Below are 22545 nucleotides of genomic sequence, written 5' to 3'. Positions count from 1 at the left end.
AAACCAGTAATTGGACAACAGAAGACTGGAAAAGATTTTCCTTTTTCTGATGAGTCTGTCTGCTTTGACATTCAGATGATAGGCTCCGCATTTGAGCGTCATTTAAATGCTACAGTGTGCCTGAGTATTGCCGCTGGCCATGTCCATCCATTTATGACTTGGATGTTTATATTTAACATGACTCAAGTTTTTAATGTTGAAGTCAGTATTATGTTTACAAGTAAGTCCCTATCAGCCAGAAACTCAGGCTGTTTGAGAGTGTGAATGTCTATAAGATTTATTTATTTATTCCATACCCTTCCCAAGGCTCACGTTCTGTTGTTGTTGTGTTTTTATACCTTTTTTAAAGCATAAACTACAAGCCAGAATGGGCTCAAATGTGAATGTGAACACATTTTCATCTTATCACTGAAAGTGTACACTTACTTACAGGAAGTGAAATGCCAGCCACATCTCCAGGGTTGAGTGGGGCATGCACACAAACACAAGTGCATGGTACTTAGATCAAGGTCGCACTCAAACCACACTGAATTACAAACACTTGTTTCTGTGTGTTCCTGTAGCAGCAGAAATCTCTTATGGTGCTAGAAGGTGCTGGCAAGCTAAGAGATGACTTCTGTCACCTCTACAGAAACTGTTTTTGTGAAATTTTTGTTGTCTCTCTCTTTCATTCTTTCACTCCCCGGCACCTCTCGCAGTGAAGCTAGTGGCAGCAGACTGAACTGTTTCTGCAGTGTTGGCCTTTGTCATATGTCACACTCTGACCTTTTCTTTCGCACGTTTTTTGTCTTAGAAAAGTAACACGTCTAGACTTTGTCTGTATGTCTTTGTATTGTTCTGGATTGTTGTGTGGAAAAAATGGGCGTAATACAAGTGCATCATTTTTAAGGCACAGGCAGCATCGATGAAGGGGATTAATAATAATTTAGGACAAGTTTTAAAAATAGAAGAGACTGTTGAATCTTGTCACATTTCCTGATGTAAGGAAGATGAGTGTGGAGCCCCTTTTCTGCTTCCCTGTCATCACTGAGTGTTTGTTGAGTGGGTACTCTGCAAGAGAGGCAAACAGTTTGTTCGATGGGTTGAGACAACAACCCTGTGCAGGAGGGCCTTTCCTGTCCTTCCTGGACCAAAATTTAAGCTCCAGGCTGAGTAAACTGCATTAACTTCATTTTTAGTGAAACATAACTACTAGGGGTGCAACGATGCACAAAATTCACGGTTCGGTTCGGTTTGATACTTTGGTGTCACGGTTCGATATTTTTTCAATACAAAAAAGTGTTCATGCTTTTTTAATTTGTCATTTATTAAAATTTTAAATATATATTTTAACTCAAAAGTACAGTTTTTAAATTTAATGTTGCTGAAACAACAAAGGGATAAAAAAAAAAATCACTCATCTTTGGAAAAGAGAGTTTATTACAGAGAAATGGCTCTTAGCAGCTTAGAAGCTATACTATACGCTTCTTCTGGGCTATATTCTCAGCAGCATATTAAACATATCAGGTCCCCATAAGGAGAATCATGTGCTAACGGCTGTCTAAATGACTCGGGTAAAGTTTGTAGCATGCGTGCTTGTTGTTTTTGTCTGCTTCCACTTGTCTTTGCACTAGGATGATGTTGGAGTAAATGTGCAGTCATATTCGTTGTGTTCCCACTAGTGCTGTCAGCGTTAATCTGAAATGAGGCTAACGCCACAACGCGGCAAATTTCCGTTAACGAGCTACCGCGGGTGGGGCTGGACGGCCAACACGTTAACAAACTAACTGCGCTAAGGCACTAGTTCCCACCAATGTAATTGAGCATTGCGTGGCACATCTGACATACTGTTTTACTTTAGTCCATGACGCGCTTACCTTCAGGGTCATACGTCACATGAAGACCAAAATAGTTCCAAAGGCCAGATCTGAATGAGGGTGGGGGAAGTTCAATTTGCCATGTTGCAAGGAGCTTAGCTTCTGTCTTGCTAGCTTGCGCTGCGCTCAGTGGATCTGCACTCGACAGTGCAGCCTAGGCGGAGTAGTCGAACGCAGATCCACTGAGCGCTCAACACAGACAGCATCGTCAGAAGAAAAGTTGATAAAATAAATAAAAAATGTTATATTGTTCGATACATATGCGTACCGAACCGAAAGCACTGTATCGAACGGTTCAATATTGATACGAGTATCGTTGCACCCCTAATAACTACATGTCCTTGTGAATGTGCCCTTAATTTACTGCTTTGTCTTTCTTGAACTATAACAACATACAAAAAATATTTAGCCACCTACAGCAGCTTTTATGGCATCCCAATCTAAATTCATAGGCAAATTTGGATGTGACCCCCCTCCTCCTTTTGGATCTGTAACAGCTTCCCAATTCTGGGACACCATCCTGCTGGATTTTTTGAAATTTTCACAATGGCCTGGCTTGCATTCGCCATTCTAGCCCCTTCCAAAGATGTTCGGTGCAGTTGCACAAGAGTCTGTGTGGGGCAGTAAAGTTCATCTTCTCCACCACACTCCAACCATACCTTTAAGGATTTTGCTTTGTGCACTGGGGCACACACTGTGTTCCAAATACCTCGGATTTCAGATGTTGAGACTTGGGAGTGACATCACTCCCAATTTAGCATGTTCCAGAAAAAGGAAGTAAAAGTAGGATTATAAAATCCTATATAGAAATAGGATCATAATACTTGTTTCTGTTCATACTTTTAATTTAAAAACTGCTGCAGCACATTATGGATGGAGGCTGGTCGGTGCGCTGTTTATTGCTTATTTAGGCAGTCATAAATACACAACGCTGGCAGTGCAGATGAACAGTTGTATAGTTTTATGACTGTTCAGTGCCGGCATCTTGGATTGTTAACTCAGGGTTGCTGGGTCTTCTCCGACTTTCCTGGTGGGAAATCCGAGTCGAAGGGGAATTCCAGATTTCAGCTCTGACTGAGAACTCAGAAATTCCAACTTCCAACTTTTTTAGGAACACACCAACAGTCATACTGAGACAGAGAAGGGTAAACTGTTCTCATGAAGTTAGATACACAGAATTGTTTCGAATATCGTGGTAAGGCGTCAGGTAAGAGCTGTTGGCAACCACAACAGAAAAATGTGAATTCCCTAACAGGTTTGTAAGTGGCAGCCAGCGGTTACTGGCAGCTCTGTGAGATCATTCATAAAGGTCTAAACAGATGTCAGTGAATCCCTGATTACTGCGGTTTATTAGTGAAACTGTGCTTTGAAACTGCTTTGTTCGGTAGCACATGATCACCTGCAGTTTGCATGGAAGATACCAACTGGTCTCAGTTTCATTACCACATAGTGCGTGGTAGTGAGAGTCTGAAAAGTGTGAGAATGCTTGCCTTCAAAGTGAAAGTTGCAGCTTTTCGCATGTGTTGGTTGTAGTGGTGAGGCACAACTTTTACTCTGAAGACAAAAACTTTCTCTGTTTTGGTGTAATACACACTTTGCAGCCAATCACCTGGGAACAGCGAGCAGTCTCCAGGAAACACTTGCCAGCCAATCTCAGAATACACATTTTTCCCTAGCAACTGCAGGCCTATGTGACTGAACTAATGGGCCCCGACCAACCCCAGCCTGTCCATACAGTGTAGATCAGCTCCTTCAACTGTATCATACCGTCAAAAACATACACCAGCTTTTTTTAAGTTAACTTCACAAATGTTTGTTTCCCTTCATTTCTCCACTTTTTTTCCTACAGTTTGTTCAGTATAATATGTTTGGTTTTCCTGCATATGTCAAGGATATCACCGACAAAAGCTTATTTTTATTGTGCAAAAATATCACAGCAAGAGTGAAAGCAATTCATTTTTGTTAAAATAAATGAGTCACCTTCCAAAGGCAATTTCTGCTTTACTGTAATCTTGGTTAAATAGTTGGAAATATTGCAGCTGCTCGTAGCTCACCTCTCCTCACGATGCTGTTTTTCTTGTTATTGGTTTGAAATAATTTGATGTTTTCTTTTCTGCTTTTGCAAACCCCTCTAATGTCATTTTCCTGGTTTTCTGAAAGACACTGTGGAAGTTTCCTCTGACCCTCCATCCTCAGTTAAATTCTTGATCTATTTTTATTTCTTTTTTTCACACTGTGTGCCTTCACTTTCTTTAATGCCTCAGAATGAGATGAAAGCCCAGTGCAATTAGGCTTCTTATCGTTTTAATTAGGAAAGCCATTCGGCCATATCTGCCTCAGACGCCATAACACATAATGGCGGAGAGTCTCTGATGCCTGAAGTAGTGATTGTGTGCGTGTGTGTGCGTACGCATGTGTTGTGTGTGAGTACATACAGTACTCACACACAATTGTGTATATTTGTGTGTGTAAATGTACGTCCTAGTAACACAGTTCCCTTCTTTCCTCTTTTATCAGTCTGTGTTCTCCAATCGCTATTCCCACTTGTGCGTCTCTCCAAACATGTTGTTCTATCCCTCGTTACTTCCTTCCCCTCAAAGAGACAAGGTCAAAGAGTCCTGTATAAGTACTTGAAACTCAATTCAACTATGTTGTCTGAGCGTTCCTTTTCAAACCCTTTTGTCAGGGTTTGCTTCGTTAATGCAGCTTTTCTTCCTTGACGCTACAGCTAGATGTACTGATTTTACTGTATGTTTTTATCTGTTTCAATTTGCGCACATACACACGCCCACGTAGGATACACAAACAGTTCATCAGTGTGCATGTAAACTGCTCATTTCTCCATATCTGTTTGCATAAGATGAGAGAGCTACATGGCTGAAACCAAATTATTTCTGCATTTTTTTCTTCTTCTTTTGCCCCTCATCTTAAAGAGGGGAAACTGTAACTACCCTGATAGTGGTGTTAACACCAAACCAGCTCCTCTGCTCGCCTCTCTTCTTTCTCCCCCTCTCCCTCCATCCTCCCTTTCCTCCCTCCTGTTACCCTAGCCTATCAGTGCGGAGCAGTGGTCTGTGAAGAAATTCCCAATATCTAAATTTACACACTGTATCAATCTTGTTTAATAGACTGGAAAGCTTATAGCCGCCGTGGCAAGCCGGCAGAGAGGGCAGCGGTGATAAATTGTCGGTGTGCAGGCGACAGCCGCCCGTGATGTATAATGAAATATTTATGATTTATCCCAGCTAATAAACTGAAATGAAGTGCATGATGTATGGGAACAGATGGGCCCTCTATTGATGCTGAGGTGGAGAGGCAAGAGGGGGGAAGAGGAGACAGGAAGAGAGGTGGAGAGAAGGAAACAGAAGATGTGATGAGAGATGTTTGAGAGGTAGTTGGAAAAAAAATGAAGCATAAAAATAGAATTGAAAACGTAAGAAAACATAGTTTGTTTGTGTTTGTGTGGCACTGGAGCTGGAGAAGCTGAAAACATGGACGTATAGGTAAGACGGATGGAGGGATATGGGGTTAGCAGTACAGACTAAATGATGGAATAGAGGACAGGTGGAAGATGGCAGTAAAAACAGACCACCATCAAAATGTAATCCCTCTCCTACAATGCTTTGTGTTGATTCCAGGTGAGGCAGGTGCAGTTGTTTTCTTTTATTGACTCCATATTTTTTAGCTACAGTCTGCAAACATGCACAGCTTTACCTTAAATGTTCTTAACTGAGCAACACTGAGGTTTTTTGCAATGCTGAGGGGTGCTGTGTAAAGCTTACAAGTGCAACTATGTCCCTCAGAATTGTTCAGCATTTTGGGGAATAAACGTCCAACCATGCCTTTAAGGATTTTGCTTTGTGCACTTTTTTACTGAAAGTTAAACTGCTGACACAATTTTAATCAATATGAAGCTCCAGCCAGCAACCAGTTACTTTAACAGGAACAAAAGGAAAGGCTAACGTGTGATATCATGTGCAGTAACATCATATATGATTTGTGTGGCATCTTTAGGATAGGTTTATACTAACTTGCAAGCTGTGTACACAGATGCTGTGGAGACTGAACAACTGGTGTCCAAGTTGTGTTTTTCCTAAGTCTCGGGTGCAGAGTACACCGGAAGGACACGTGTGTAGCGGGTATATCGTAGTATAGTATGCACAGAAAAGTAACACAAAAAAGCAATCACATGCAGGTTTTCAAGGCATGGCTGTATTACCTCTTTGTGATCAAATGTACCTGTAGATTCTTCCCTAACAACCTGTGGATGTTGGAGGGTTCACTGACCAAGCCCTGTGTGACTGAGGCTTTTGAAATTGGTTTCACAACAACTGCCAGCAACCACTTGCCAACCAGATGGAAACTACAGTTTTTTCCTTAGCAACCCTGGTAGTTGCCAAGGTGTTCCCAGCCAAGTGTGACTAGGACACTAAACACATGAAAAGTAAATTAAAGATTTCTGTGGCCATCATAATAATGTCCTTATAGAGAATTCTTTTGGTCATAATAATTATGTAGTGAAAATCTGAGCTCATGACATCCTCCGGACAAAGTGCTAAATCTGTTTATAAGCACCTCTAAAACTCACTAATGAATATGCTAATAGAAAAAATACGAATAAAATCAAGAGTGTAGCATTTTTACAGAGCATTTACTGAGAGGACTGTTTCTTGGCAGAAAGTAGAAAATTCCCAGAGTTTCTGTTTGCTTAGAAACTTCACAGGGACAGTTTTGAAATTATGAGATATTCAAGTAGTCACGTCAGTCAGTAGTGTGTTTAATGGAAGGCTGAGTGTATACATGGGTCTTTGTGTCTTTGGTTTGGAAGAGCAAACCAAAGACACGCGAGGAAAAGAGGCCAGGAGCCCAAAGAGAGAGAGAAATAACCCAGATGGCAGTCCTTTATGCACTTTGCTCTCTGCTCAGCCCAGATCTTGCTGGTTCATGCAAACAAGCTTCCCAACTCCACCTACCAACTTCCTGGATAGAGAAAAAACCCAGCTGAGCACGATGAAAACTGGAAGATGTGAAAAGTTGTCATAATAAATGGGTGAAAAAGAGTCAGATTTTCTAACATCACAGCTGGCTTTAAGACTTAAAGGTTCACTTTGCATATTTGAACAGTCCCTGACCTTCGCTGACCTTTTAACCTATTCATCCAACCTTAACTGCTATGCTTCACTTCATCACAGTGTCTCACACACTTACGTCCACTCTCTGTTTCAGCTGTGGACAGCCCCAATGTAATTCTGCTAAAGAATATATTCCTGATCCTTATTTTCAGGCTTCCTCTCCTTCCCTCCTCCGTCCATTTTTCTCTCCCTAATCTCTCCCCACTGATCCATACTGACCCATTTCCCCAGCTCGTCATACACGAGCGCAGCTGCGCCCCTCATCCCACGTACTGTACTCGCCTTCCCCCACACCTGTCCCCCAGAAACGTATGTATGAGTGTGCGTGGGTCTGTGGAGGATGTATGTCTGGAGGATGGGGCAACTTAAACACTCATCTATCCACTGTTATCTGACTTTCTGTGTCTCAAACACACACGCTCTCTTACACACAGATACAAGTTTGCATACCCTACATTCCCTATTCTTAGCTATAAAAAAATATTACTTAATTTTTTAATTGAGTTCATTATCAGCCTTGTTTTTAGGTGTATATATTGTAATTGGGCTTAATAACTTCTTGTTATAGAAATGGTGTTCCAGAAAATTATGACTGTATTTTTCCCTGTGTTTCCCTTACATCACATTGTCCTCCTTGTATGGGCCTGTCTGTATTCTAGGAGACACCGCTGTGTATAAAGACGGCGTATATTGGATCATGGGTCGCACCAGTGTCGACATCATCAAGAGTGGTGGCTACAAGATCAGCGCACTCGATGTGGAGCGTCACCTTCTGGCTCATCCAGACATCACGGGTAAGTGGAATGAAGTAATGTCACCACTGTAAGACACATGTAATTAAAGCCCTGAATCAGCACCTCAACCATTTGATCACTGTTAATATCCAGCAGTTATGTGCTGAAGGTAACTCATCAAAAATGAGTTTGGTGTCCTTTTGCTGTTGTAGAAAGACAAAAATAAAGGAGTAGCTGAATCTTACCTGCAGCTTGTCTGATTTTTATTATTATTATTATTATTTAATCTTGTAGATGTTGCTGTGATTGGAGCCCCAGATGCCACGTGGGGTCAAAAAGTCACTGCTGTAGTGCAGCTGAAGAGGGGCAAGAGTATGACTTTGCCAGAATTGAAGACCTGGGCAAGGTACTGTGACTTTCAGCTGAATAACCTTTGCTTTGTGCACTGTTTTTGGAGCTTTCTAATGAATTTTGTCTCTTATTATGCACATACCAACCGGTGTAGTGGTTTATTCACCTAGCAAGTGAGCAAGCTCCGGTGAGGAGATACTGACACCTTTGAGCTTGAGTCAAGAAGGCATCCAGTTTAAAAAGTCTGCCAAACAAACATGTAAGGCAGACAAAAGTAAGCATTATGTGCATAAAATCCATCCACTCTCTTACCCACTTATCCAATTCAGGTCACGGGGGGGGAGACTGGAACCTATCCCAGCTGTCACAGGGTGAAAGTCACTGTGTGTATACCTGCTTTTATTTTGATATTTGATATATTTTCCACATTTTTGCATAAACCTGTACTATTCTATCAGGCTATGCTGATATTAACATCCACACTGCGTGAAAATCCCTGCTGTATTTTCTTTCAGGCAAATATGTGAACTGTCAGAAAAGTTTAAGGTGACTCTGCTTTTGGAGGAATGCACTCTGTTCACCAGATAAACACGTCCAAGTGGAAGCAGACTTTATTAAAACATGGACTTTGCATTGTGAATATTCTAATTGTGCAGTTTTCTTTAGCACTTGTTGAGACTGGTCTATTCAGGGTGATGATTTTTTTTTTCTCACAGCATTATAAATCACTGGGAAATGTGTTTTAGTGTCTAATAGAGCAAAATAATTCTATTCTGTTTTTTATACATATATCGAGATCCAGTTCACAGTAGCAGTTCAGTCTTACAATGTTTATATTGTAACACTGACACTGCAGTATTACAGAGAGAAACCCAGTCATATGAGAAAAAACATGGATTTATTGCTTTAAACTGGTGTTTCAACTGGTGTTGGACTTTAAACAGCAAAGCTTTGGGGTTTTTTTAAGCAAAGTGTTGCTTTTGAAAAAAACAGACAATCCCACTACTAGCCACTGGACCACCTGCCACCTTTAAAAGTGCTTTGCAGCCCAGGGGGACTCCAAGCTCATACCACCAGTGGAGATTGTGACCTGAATAACTTACAACTAATCCATCATCCCGAATCCACAAAAACAAACTCCAAAAAGAGCATCGTATCCCATTATTATTACAGGACTGTGTTTTTGTTAAGTCTTCTTAAGCTGATTTAAAAGGACAATCTTCACAGCTCTTTGTCAGTTCTGCTCAGTGCTGGGGAAACTACTTTAAAGGCATAGCTTTGCAATTAACCTATTACTTCATACTAGAAGTAATAGATCTAAAATAAAACTACCCAATGAATAAGTCTAGTTTTATAAAGCTGCTTTGAAGAAATAGTTCAAATAGAAAATATATAAAATATAACATTACAGTAACATTGTAGCAATAAAATCCTCCTAATCGGGCCTTCTCAGCTGAGGTAGTCAGTGTTATGCATTTGTGTGGCCATGGTGATTTGAGATTCGGGATGTTTTATGCATGATGACTTTGTCACTGTGTGAGCATAAGCAGTGCTAACGAATTAATCACCGTGCCTTTGCAGGAGATGAATAAACAGTGGGTGGGGCTTGTAAAAGGAGGTCCAATTACAGTAGAACAGCAATGTTAAAATAAAAGGTAAAAAATCCTTCATTTAAATAGAGAAAAGAATTGAACTGCTTGAATCACTCCTAAACTACAAGGGACCTCCTTAAAAAAAGAAGAACGGTTAGCATAAATGTTAACATTCATGACAGTACAATTAGGAGCAAACTCAACAAGTATGGCACTGAGTCAACCATGAAAGTATGCTCGAGTCAAATGTGAGGCCATCTGTCTGACAGCTTGGCCCATCCTGAGTCATGCAACAGGACAGGGATCCGGGCTCAGCAGCAAATCTGCAACAGAATGACTGAAAAGATCAAAGAAAGCATTGCAATGGTCCAACGTCCATACTTCGACCTGGTTTAAATACTGGGGTGGGAACTTAAGAGAGCTGTGCATGAATGAATGCTCACTGACCTCAATAAACTGAAGCAGCATTGTAAAGATGAGGGCTATGAGTTCTCCCACAATAATGTGAGAGGCTGATAAAGTCATACAGAAAACCATTGCTTCAGGGTATTGCACTTTATTTTTGCTAAATAAATAATGTCATGGTGTAATATGTCATGTTTTGTTCTTCATCTGACATTGTCATTACCTAATTTCAGGACCTGGAAAGGGCTGGATTTTTGTCTTGACTTGTAAGACCTTAGAACTGAAAGCTAAACTACTAGTTCAATTATATGTAGTTTAGTGGACCAAATAGAGGCACCTAATTCAGACTGTGTGGGTCTCTGAGCAGCACACACATCCCCAGTGACTGGCCTTCAAGTCCCCAGATCGATAGCAAAGGATGTGAGAGAAAGAAAGGCCAGAGATGGACTAATGAGGGAGATGAAAAAGAAGAAGATGTGGAGGAAGCGAACAAATGATTATTACAGAGGACTTTGTCCTGCTACCTAACAGTTTGGTTTTTTTCACCTCGCTTCCTAAATGTCAGCAGAGTTTATTTTGCCTGCTAGAGACAGTTACTGGTGACATTCACCCTCCACATTGCAGTGACACAAACAGTCTTTTTTTATCTCCTCCAGTCTGTTTTCATAAAAAATCTGCTCTCACTCTCTTTTACACCCTTTTCTTCACTTTCCAACCATCTGTTTTTGTCCTCCACACTTTCTACAACCCACCAGTGTCATTTATTTACATCACTGAATTCTTGTAGAGCGCAGTGTGTGTGTGAGTGTGTGTACTGCTGTGAGCTCCATATGGTGTATGGATGTTAGATCCCACTGCTATCGCCTGCTGGTCCAGTATGGTAGATTACAACTACTGCCTGTGACTCAGGTTAACACACACAGACACACACACACACACACACACACACAGTGTTTGCAGCCAGGGGTCCTCCCAGAAGACAGACAGTTCCAGCACACAGCCCTCTGCTGAGGCCTGGGTGTAGGGGAGAGAGAGAAAAAGATAAAATGAGACATAAACAAGTAGATGGATGCTCACTCTTCAGTGCCCTGGCTTCAGCTGTCAGTCTGAATCTCTGTCTCACCCTCACTGCCTCACACTGCCTCGAACGCTCAGGCTTATGCGCGCGCACCCGTGCACGGAGACACACAGGAACACGTTGCCCTGGAGAAATCGGCGACACAAGCACGCAAGCCCCCGTTACAGAGACGTGTACGTATCCGTGTATATTCACACTTCACTCACTCAGTCAGAAACACGCGGACATCTGCTGAAAGGAGTATTTGATGGCGGTCATATCAGTCATTATGCTCGCACACACGCACAACTGGATTGCACACCAAAGCACGCGCACGTCCGCACAAACAAACAAACTAGGTTAGAAGATAATAAAAAAAGCTCCGGGCTTCAAGACTTGACGTAACAACCAGGCATTCAAAACAGAAAAAAATAAAACACTTTTAATTATCACAGCCTTCTGTTTTCCCTTTTTATTATTTGTTTATTTTTATTTTTTTATTTCATCTTGCAGTGATTATATTGTTTTTGTACGAAGGGGGATTGTCTGTGTCTGGAAGGCGAATTGGGGATATTAAGGGAGAAGAACAGCAGAGTGTATGAAGGACGTTTCCTTATCTCGACTACTCCGCCACAGGGCTAGCCTTTGTTTTGCAGTTGTTTGCTGTTTTTTCTTTTTTCTTTTTTTGTTGTTGTTGTTGTTGCGTATTTGTGTGTGCATCCATATTAACAGTGGTGTTTATTGCAGGGAGCACATGGCACCCTACACCATACCTACAGGCCTGGTGGTGGTAGAGGAAATGCCGAGGAATCAGATGGGCAAGGTCAACAAGAAGGACCTCCTGCGACTATTCTTTTCATGACTGGAAAACTTGCATGACAACATACAGGTGCCTGGATAAAGAACTGCAGATGTACATCAGAAACACGGCTGTTTCTCTCTGCACACAGGTAGACAGAGAGGAGGCAGAAAAGTAGATGAAGACATCATGGAACATCGTGGAAGCTAACATTTGAGGAAACTTATTCGCAACTATAAATACACTATAAATATAATTTATATGTAAAATGTAATACACAGCGGAGGGCACATCATAATCAAAGGTTTTGCGACTGTGTGCAATGAACTTGTGACCTCGTGACCTTGAACGGGTATGTAACCACTGCCATCTTCAAAACAACATTGGTGCATCAAGACTGATAAAATGGCAAATAAAAAGGAGGCAGCCAGTTTCACAGTTTGCGAGTGAATGGGGTCAAGTTGGCAAATAAATGCAAAAATCAGATATATCAGGAAAAATTGTAAATACATTGCTGTCTTCAAACACAGAAAGCCAGATTACAGAAATTCACATTAACTTCTTACGTTAAGAAGTTAGCAGAACCTCGCAGGTTTGAAACAGAAATTCCTCCACAAAGTAGTTGTTGCTACGGTGATTTAACTATGTAACCAGAATACAGCCAGCTGGCAACCAGGCGACTCAAGTCCCCAGTTACAAAGAGTTTGTGCCCATTGGTGGAAACTGATGCCGATTGATTGCAATATGTTTGCACCCTGTTATTAATTATTTGCCAAGCTCTCTGAGAGTGAGTGCAGTCAGTCTATGATTGCTGGGAGACAGGTTTCCTCCCATTAGGAGGTCACCTGTGGAGTCACATTGCAATCTGTAACTAACTAAATGCAAGTAGTTGCAGTGAGCAAGTAGTACCATCGTTCAATCACTGGGCAAACATGTTTACTGTCTACCACTTTTTACTCTTCTGTGACAATGAAAAACTGTGGAAATCATCAGTCTGATATTTGTTTAGGGCAGTATTAAACAGAACTTCTGCAAGGAGACACAGTGTTAGCGACACAAAATTAGCCATATTAGCTTCAAAAAGGTGTGGTATAAACAGTGTTTCTGTACATGTTTGCTGTTATCCAGGTCATGACTTAGGTCCAAGAGATTTGATTCAAACTTGAGGGAACTTCTTGTCTTCAGGAATCAAAAAGAAGACCCTTTGTCTTCTACTGAAGTACTTATCATATAAAAAAACCAAACACTTCAATTGTGAGTGTGCTTTCAAATGATGCTACTTTCCCACAATGAAAGGTGCGTAGAGGACCTTTTTAGAGCTAAAAAAAAAAAAGTGAATCGGTTGCAAATGTTTGTGGCAGCTCTTGTTAAACAAAAAATAAATATGAAATTTCAAACACTTTGTGAAGTGTTTTGCACCCAGCGAAACTGAGGGGTCCGCTCTTCAATCTGCATTAATGAGAGGGGAACAGCTAGCTGTGGTGTGCATGCATCGTGATGACTAGGATTTTCAAATGCTCCACTAAAAAAATGCTCAAACCCAGAAGCAGCGTTTGGTAAATGTGCTCTTATTGAAATATTCTGATGTTTGATTAGTGAAAATGGTGTGATCAGAGAATGCACAATGACAGCTTTTTGTGGTAGAGTGGTGTAACCAGAATCAAGGATCATGGTTAATTAAACCTGCACTAAACAAAATGAAAGCCGGTGCAGTGGTAAATCAGGAGAAAGACGATGAACACTGTTGGGTTGATTTAGTTTTGTAAACACACTGATGCACTTGGAATAACAGTTTTCATATGAAAATTAAAAAGTTTTGGAAAATTTTAATTAAAAAGTGTTTTGGAAGTTATTTTTTTCCCAAAGAGTGTTACACTGTGTCTGTGCAGCTGTGGCTATGCAGGTGCAATGAGAGCCTGAAGGCGGATTCTCTAGCAAGGCACAACACCACAGCTGGATGCCCCGCACTCCATCTGACTAACCCTCTCGCTCCGCTCGCTCTTCTCACCTCTCATCGGTTCTCCTCTCCATTCCTGCAATGTCTAACCTCTTCTGTCTTCATCACGAGTTACGACAAATTGCAGTGGTACCGGGACCGACTCGGCTGTGAGACTCTTCTCGGATGAACCCTGGCGTGCCGCTAGAGTGTGCAGAGAGCGTGTGAAGAGATGTAAGTAAAGCCAGGAAAAGAAGACAAAAATACGATGCAGGACTGTCACAGTGATTGGATTCCTAACAACAGCTGTGAAAATGTGGGTGAAAGAAATTAATATGCAAAAAATAAGGTCAGCAAAGGGCATGAAGTAAGTGATACGGCCGGGGCAATAAGCAACGAGGAGAATGAGCCAAGGCGATACGGTTGAGATAAACAGTCGTGGTGAAGAGTCGGAGGACTGAAGATAGAAAGAAATACAAGTGCAGCCCCCAGCTGATACAACCTTCTGTCCACACACAGAAACACACACGCACTCGTCCGCCCACAGTCACCAGAGACCTGATTAAGAGAGCAGAGCTATCGATCTGTGGGCTGGCAGGCTAGGATGGATGAGCAGGCAGGGCTGCAAGAGCACCAGAGGACAGCTTCAGTGCCCCCAAATCCCCACGCCACCCCACCCAACCACCCACGCCAGAGCCGGGAGTCAGCTGGGGCCACGTGCAAGAAGGCTGGGGCTGCCACACGGAGGCTGCAGCGAAGCAGCAGAGGGTCAAATTCAAACTGAAGAGCGTGTGTGGTGTGAAGTAATCAGTGCACCGTACTGTGTGTATTCAGGCAAGCACCAAGGACAGGTCTCGGTGCTCACCTGGTGCACACACGGGAGGGGCCGGGGAAGGTGGTGGCTATTCCCTGGACTCAACTTGATGGAGTACTCGTGCCCTTGAACTGTCTCTACCTCCCCTTTTTGCCTCTCTCTCTCACACACACAAACACAAACGCACTCGCCCATGTTTGCCGAAGCGTGGTGGAAGAGGTTGTCTGCAGATGGCTGCTTATTGGGCCCCAGGGTCCTGGAAGGTGGGTTATGGGGGACACCGATGAGACCGTTTGTGTATTTGAGATACAAACAGTGTTTGTGGCAAAGGTGATGGTACAAAGAAGCTAACACAGAGTTCAAGTTATGCTGATTGTACCCTTTTTTTCACAGTTTCACTTTTTTATGTAAACCTATCTGCACATTTAGCTTCCTTTTCCTATTAACAGTAACTTTTCTTATTGCATCAGGTACACTAATCAAATGCCAAATGATTGAATCACTGCGTCATTTTCTGTGCTGGCCTTTCAGAAACCTATCCCAGCATGGGTCTCGTTGATGGCAGACAGTGTTAGCTTCACTTCAGGGTGGATGGAGACCTTTAAGCAATCAGTTGTGTCTTCTAAACCAAATCAAAAAACATAATCATGTATATTGAGACTTTCAAATTAAAAGTGACAAAGCTTTTCTTTTTCCAGAATTATAGCCATACTATGCTATAGCAGGTCAACATCAACTGCTCTCCATCATCTCACCTTTTAAGAGGGAATGTAACTGTTTTCATTCATAGAGGTGCTAAGTTAGTTTTTATCAAAACAGAGTGCAGCTCCAGCACATCACTGCTGATTTACTCCACTGTAATCTGTTAGAAACAGCAGATCATCTGCCTTCATCTTGAGCGTCGTCCTCCGTCACACCAACTCTCTGCATGTCCTGCTTCGCAGCATCCACAAACCCTGTGGTCTTCTCTTCTACCAGCAATATATTGTCCAATATATCCACTAATCCTTATTTACACATGTCCAAACCATCTCAGCCTTACCTCTCAAACTTTGTCCCTCTAATGTATTCATTTCTAGTCTTGCCCATCTTGTCCACTTGTTATGAAAGTCTTAACATCTTCAACTCTGCCACCTCCAGTCTTTTTGTTATTTAATGTCACGATCTCTAGACCTTTCCTTTCAATCCATTAGAAAGTGTTTGGGAAATGGGCTGATATGTGTTTGATATGATATGTGTTTGTTCCTAAGTCTAAGGTCAAAAGACAACGGCCATTTCCATGTCTGTCTGCTCAGAATATAGACTGGAAAGAGAAGGAAACAGCTTCCCAGGATGTTGGTCAAGGCCGAGAAACAAGGTCTTTTTTATGCTTTTGGGCAGATCAAACATTATGTGATTACTTTATCCCCTCCGCTACCCCTCAAAACATGACTATCCAGAGTTGGGACCAGGAAGCAGAGTTGCAGTCTTACACGCCTCTCTGCAGCTTCTCTCCTCCTGCTACCCCCCCAAAAACCCATCTCCATAGAGACTGTGTCTGCTTCCAAAAAGACAAAAAACAAACTAAAAACCAGCAACAAACAACTTAAACATTTACAAAGAAAGAACAATACAGTATCCACATCTGAACCAAAGAGTAAAACAGTGAAATGTGGATTATTAAATATTAGGTCTCTCTCCTCCAAGTCTCTGTTAATACATGACTTAATAATTGATCAACAAATTGATTTACTCTGCCTTACAGAAACCTGGTTGCAGCAGGATGATTATGTTAGTTTAAATGAATCAACACCCCCGAGTCATTCTAACTACCAGAAATCTCGAAGCACAGGTCGAGGGGGCGGTGTGGCAGCAATTTTTCACACCAGTCTATTAATTAATGAAAGACCAAGACAGACTGTTAATTCATTTGAAAGCCTGATGCTTAGCATTGTCCACCCCAGCTGTGAAACTCAGAAACCAGTCTTACTTGTTATCATCTATCGTCCACCTGGGCCTTACACAGGGTTTCTGTATGATTTCTCAGACTTTATATCTGATTTAGTTCTGAGCTCAGATAGAATAATTATTGTGGGTGATTTTAACATCCATGTTGATGCTAAAAATGACAGCCTCAACATGGCATTTAATCTGTTGTTAGACTCAATTGGTTTCTCTCAAAATGTAACAGAACCCACCCACCACTTTAATCACACTCTAGATCTTGTTTTAACATATGGCATAGAAACTGAACATTTAACAGTGTTTCCTGAAAACCCTCTCCTGTCTGATCATTTCTTGATAACATTTACATTTACAATAATTGATTACGCAGCAGTGGAGAGTGGACTTTATCAAAGTAGATGTTTTTCTGAAAGCGCTGTAACTAAGTTTAAGAATATAATCCAGCCACTGTTATCATCGTCAATGCCCTGTACCAACACAGAGCAGAGCAGCTATCTGAACGCTACCCCAACAGAGGTCGATTATCTTGTTAATAATTTCACCTCCTCACTACGTACGACTCTGGATACTGTAGCTCCAGTGAAAACTAAGGTCTCTAATCAGAAGTACCTGACCCCGTGGTATAATTCTCAAACACGTAGCCTAAAGCAGATGACTCGTAATCTGGAGAGGAAATGGCGTGTCACAAATTTAGAGGATCATCATTTAGCCTGGAGAAATAGTTTGTTGCTTTATAAGAAAGCCCTCCGCAAAGCCAGAACAGCTTACTACTCATCACTGATTGAAGAAAATAAGAACAACCCCAGGTTTCTCTTCAGCACTGTAGCCAGGCTGACAAAAAGTCAGAGCTCTTTTGAGCCAACCATCCCTTTAACGTTAACTAGTGATGACTTCATGAACTTCTTCACAAATAAAATTTTTATCATTAGAGAAAAAATTACCAATAATCATCCCACAGATGTAATATTATCTACAGCTACTCTTAGTTCCATTGATGTTAAGTTAGACTCTTTTTCTCCAATTAATCTTTCTGAGTTAACTTCAATAATTACTTCCTCCAAACCATCAACGTGTCTTTTAGACCCCATTCCTACAAAACTGCTCAAAGAAGTCCTGCCATTGATTAATTCTTCGATCTTATATATGATCAACCTATCTCTAATAATCGGCTATGTACCACAGGCCTTCAAGGTGGCTGCAGTTAAACCTTTACTCAAAAAGCCATCTCTAGACCCAGCAGTCTTAGCTAATTATAGGCCAATCTCCAACCTTCCTTTCATATCAAAAATCCTTGAAAGAGTAGTTGTCAAACAGCTAACAGATCATCTGCAGAGGAATGGTTTATTTGAAGAGTTTCAGTCAGGTTTCAGAGTTCATCACAGCACAGAAACAGCTTTAGTGAAGGTTACAAATGATCTTCTTATGGCCTCTGACAGTGGACTCATCTCTGTGCTTGTCCTTCTTGACCTTAGTGCAGCATTCGATACTGTTGACCATAATATCCTATTAGAGCGATTAGAACATGCTGTAGGTATTACAGATATTGCACTGCAGTGGTTTGTATCATATCTATCTAATAGACTCCAATTTGTGCATGTAAATGGAGAGTCCTCTTCACACACTGAGGTTAATTATGGAGTTCCACAGGGTTCAGTGCTAGGACCAATTCTGTTTACATTATACATGCTTCCCCTAGGCAGCATCATTAGAAGACATAGCATACATTTTCACTGCTATGCAGATGACACCCAGCTCTATCTGTCCATGAAGCCAGATAACACACACCAATTAGTTAAACTGCAGGAATGTCTCAAAGACATAAAGACTTGGATGGCCACTAACTTTCTGCTTCTTAACTCAGATAAAACTGAGGTCATTGTACTCGGCGCTGAAAAGCTTAGAAATATGGTATCTAACCAGATTCTTACTCTGGATGGCATTACCTTGGCCTCCAGTAACACTGTGAGGAACCTTGGAGTCATTTTTGACCAGGATATGTCCTTCAACGCACATATTAAACAAATATGTAAGACTGCGTTCTTCCATTTGCGCAACATCTCTAAAATTAGAAATATCCTGTCTCAGAGTGACGCTGAAAAACTAGTTCATGCATTTATTACTTCCAGGCTGGACTACTGCAATTCATTATTATCAGGATGTCCAAAAAACTCACTGAAAAGCCTTCAGTTAATCCAAAATGCTGCAGCAAGAGTACTGACAGGGACTAGAAAGAGAGAGCATATTTCTCCTGTTTTGGCTTCCCTTCATTGGCTTCCTGTTAAATCCAGAATTGAATTCAAAATCCTGCTCCTCACATACAAGGTCTTAAATAATCAGGCCCCATCTTATCTTAATGACCTTGTAGTACCATATCACCCTATTAGAGCACTTCGCTCCCGCTCTGCAGGCCTACTTGTTGTTCCTAGAGTATTTAAAAGTAGAATGGGAGGGAGAGCCTTCAGTTTTCAGGCCCCTCTTCTGTGGAACCAGCTTCCAGTTTGGATTCGGGAGACAGACACTATCTCTACTTTTAAGATTAGGCTTAAAACTTTCCTTTTTGCTAAAGCATATAGTTAGGGCTGGACCAGGTGACCCTGAATCCTCCCTTAGTTATGCTGCAATAGATGTAGGCTGCCGGGGGATTCCCATGATGCATTGAGTTTTTCCTTTCCAGTCACCTTTCTCACTCACTATGTGTTAACAGACCTCTCTGTATTGAATCGTATCTGTTATTAATCTCTGTCTCTCTTCCACAGCATGTCTTTTATCCTGTCTTCCTTCTCTCACCCCAACCGGTCGCAGCAGATGGCCGCCCCTCCCTGAGCCTGGTTCTGCCGGAGGTTTCTTCCTGTTAAAAGGGAGTTTTTCCTTCCCACTGTCGCCAAAGTGCTTGCTCATAGGGGGTCATATGATTGTTGGGCTTTTCTCTGTATCTATGAAGCGCCTTGAGGCGACATTTGTTGTGATTTGGCGCTATATAAATAAAATTGAATTGAATTGAATTGAATTTATTCCAGATACAACTGTATCATATTTCTTTAAACATATTTCCGCAATATAAAACTATCATGATAGGCTGTGGCTCCTTGGTAAGATACTGAGCCCCATGTTGCTCCTTATGCATCCACTGGAGTTTGGAGTTTAAAGGCATAGAATAAAGTGCTATTTGAATGTGTGTGGGGAAAGCCACTTTATCAACAAAAATAATAAAAGCAAAGTAATGTGAGTATACAGAAGTTAAAATTTTATATGAAAGATACTATAGAAAATTGTTCCAAAGTTTACTGGCAATGGCAGCAAATATACAGGGTGGGCCATTTATATGGCTACACCGTAATAACATGGGAATGGTTTGTGATATTAAAGTCCTGTTTGTGGCACATTAGTATATGTGAGGGGGCAAACTCCTCAAGATGGGTGGTGACCATGGTGGCCATTTAGAAGTCGGCCATCTTGGATACAACTTTTGTTTTTTCAATAGGAAGAGGGCCATGTGACACATCAAACTTATTGGTAATGTCACAAGAAAAACAATGATGTGCTTGGTTTCAACGTAATTTTATTCTTTCATGAGTTATTTACAAGTTTCTGACCACTTATAAAATGTGTTCAATGTGCTGCCCATTGTGTTGGATTGTCAATGCAACCCTCTTCTCCCACTCTTCACACACTGATAGCAACACCACAGGAGAAATGCCAGCACAGGCATCCAGTATCCGTAGTTTCAGGTGCTGCACATCTCATATCTTCACACCATAGACAATTGCCTTCAGATGTCCCCAAAGATAAAAGTCTAAAGGGGTCAGATCGGGAGACCTTGGGGGCCATTCAACTGGCCCACGACGACAAATCCACTTTCCAGGAAACTGTTCATCTAGGAAACCTGGCACCCATAATGTGGTGGTGCACCATCTTGCTGGAAAAACTCAGGGAACGTGCCAGCTTCAGTGCATAAAGAGGGAAACACATCATCATGTAGCAAATATCCAGTGGCCTTGAGGTTTCCATTGATGAAGAATGGACCCACTATCGTTGTACCCCATATACCACACCAAACCATCACTTTTGTTGTTCCAACAGTCTTGGAGGGATCCATCCAATGTGGGTTAGTGTCAGACCAATAGGCGGTGGTTTTGTTTGTTAACTTCACCATTCACATAAAAGTTTGCCTCATCACTGAACAAAATCTTCTGCGTGAACTGAGGGTCCTGTTCCAATTTTTGTTTTGCCCATTCTGCAAATTCTGTGCGCCGATCTGGGTCATCCTCATTGAGATGCTGCAGTAGCTGGAGTTTGTAAGGGTGCCATTTGTGAGTAGCTAATATCCGCCGAAGGGATGTTTGACTAATGCCACTCTCCAGTGACATGCGGCGAGTTCTACGCTGTGGGCTCTTGCTGAATGAAGCTACGTCAGCCACTGATGTTTCTTCATTAGTGACAGTTTTCTTGCATCCACATTTTGGCAAATCCAACACTGAACCAGTTTCACAAAACTTAGCAAGCAGTTTGCTAACTGAAGCATGGGAGATGGGTGGTCTCGTAGGGTGTTTTGCATTGAAATCTGCTGCAATGATCCGGTTACTGCATTCACCAGCATCAACGCAATTTCGATCCGCTCCTCACGTGTTAACCTCTTTGACATGTCAATGGCTGTGAACAAAGAGAAACTTGTAAATAACTCATGAAATAATAAAGTTACGTTGAAACCAAGCACACCATTGTTTTTCTTGTGACATTACCAATAAGTTTGATGTGTCACATGGCCCTCTTCCTATTGAAAAAACAAAAGTTGTATCCAAGATGGCCGACTTCTAAATTGCCACCATGGGCACCACCCATCTTGAGGAGTTTGCCCCCTCACATATACTAATGTGCCACAAATAGGACTTTAATATCACCAACCATTCCCATGTTATTACGGTGTATCCATATAAATGGCCCATCCTGTACTATAATATATATATATAGCTTAACTTTATTAATTGTGTTGATAGTCTGAATCAGAGCGTTGGCATGCCAGATTTTTACAATAAGCAATGGATATTTGCTCTTTCTGACGCAACGCAGCATTTGCACATTGGTCAACACCGTATGCGCTCCGTGTACTTTGAGGATTGTGCATATGGTATCCTACTTTGACACATATCCTCTGTCACTCCGACTCCACAGAAGTCTCAGCCGCCATGCTGCTCTGAACATGAAAGCCATTCATCATGAATAAATCTGGAGGAGAAAGAAGTTCCTCCTTCTTCTCTCTCAACTCTGACTGCATAATAAACAGGTCAGACTGAAGCAGTGAGTCACACAAACACAATAGCCTCTGAATTCAAGGTAAAGTTGTTGTTTTTTTTGTTTAATTCGCTGCTCTTCTGTTCTGTACGCTGCAGACACAGACTGAAAATCGGGTTATAATTATACAGTCAAACATTCACGTGCACACTTTTGACAGTCACAAAAGGCTCTGGGCCTGCGGCTACTTGATCAACATGACAGGCTTATGGATGTAAGTGGGTAGAGAGACGAGTGATGGGAGGATGACAGGCAAGGCTTTCAGCCCCAGGGACGCCCAAATGTTCGCTACACACACATGAAAACACACATCAGTGAATCCAGAACCCCACCAGGCCTGTGTGGGTGCGTATCCGACGCTTGTAGTGGCAGGTTGTTGTTTACATGGAGCTCATGTTTATTCTGAAGCTACTTACACCTCACTGGCTCGGCCTCGGGCTTTGCTCCTGTGAAACTCCTGCCAACTTGCTGTTTTCTCTTTGCCCTTTTCTCTGCTGCCCTTTTCCGCCCCTCTTTCTTATTCCGTTACAGTCACTTCCTTTCTATTCTTCTCTGCCCATCGTTACTATCTGTTAATTATCTTAGTCTCACTGTGATGTTCCACAACATGTTTTCAGCCATACTGGCAGCGTGACT

The 22545-nt window shown here is 41.8% G+C and overlaps 1 protein-coding gene across 1 annotated transcript in view; it reads left to right on the top strand.

The window, feature by feature from the left end:
* Positions 1-13708, top strand: part of acsf3 (acyl-CoA synthetase family member 3) — a 39178-nt gene extending 25470 nt beyond the window's left edge. The window contains exons 8-10 of the mRNA XM_006780288.3: positions 7648-7782; positions 8017-8128; positions 11875-13708. Coding sequence (XP_006780351.2) covers positions 7648-7782; positions 8017-8128; positions 11875-11989 — 362 coding nt within the window. The 3' untranslated portion in view covers positions 11990-13708. The remainder of the gene's footprint in view (positions 1-7647; positions 7783-8016; positions 8129-11874) is intronic.
* The last annotated feature ends 8837 nt before the right edge of the window (positions 13709-22545 follow it).

This window comes from Neolamprologus brichardi, chromosome 1, assembly GCF_056152115.1.
Source record: "Neolamprologus brichardi isolate AB-2024 chromosome 1, ASM5615211v1, whole genome shotgun sequence".
Taxonomy (NCBI): domain Eukaryota; kingdom Metazoa; phylum Chordata; class Actinopteri; order Cichliformes; family Cichlidae; genus Neolamprologus; species Neolamprologus brichardi.
Note: the sequence above shows the minus strand (reverse complement) of the source record. Positions and strands in the feature narration are given on the sequence as shown.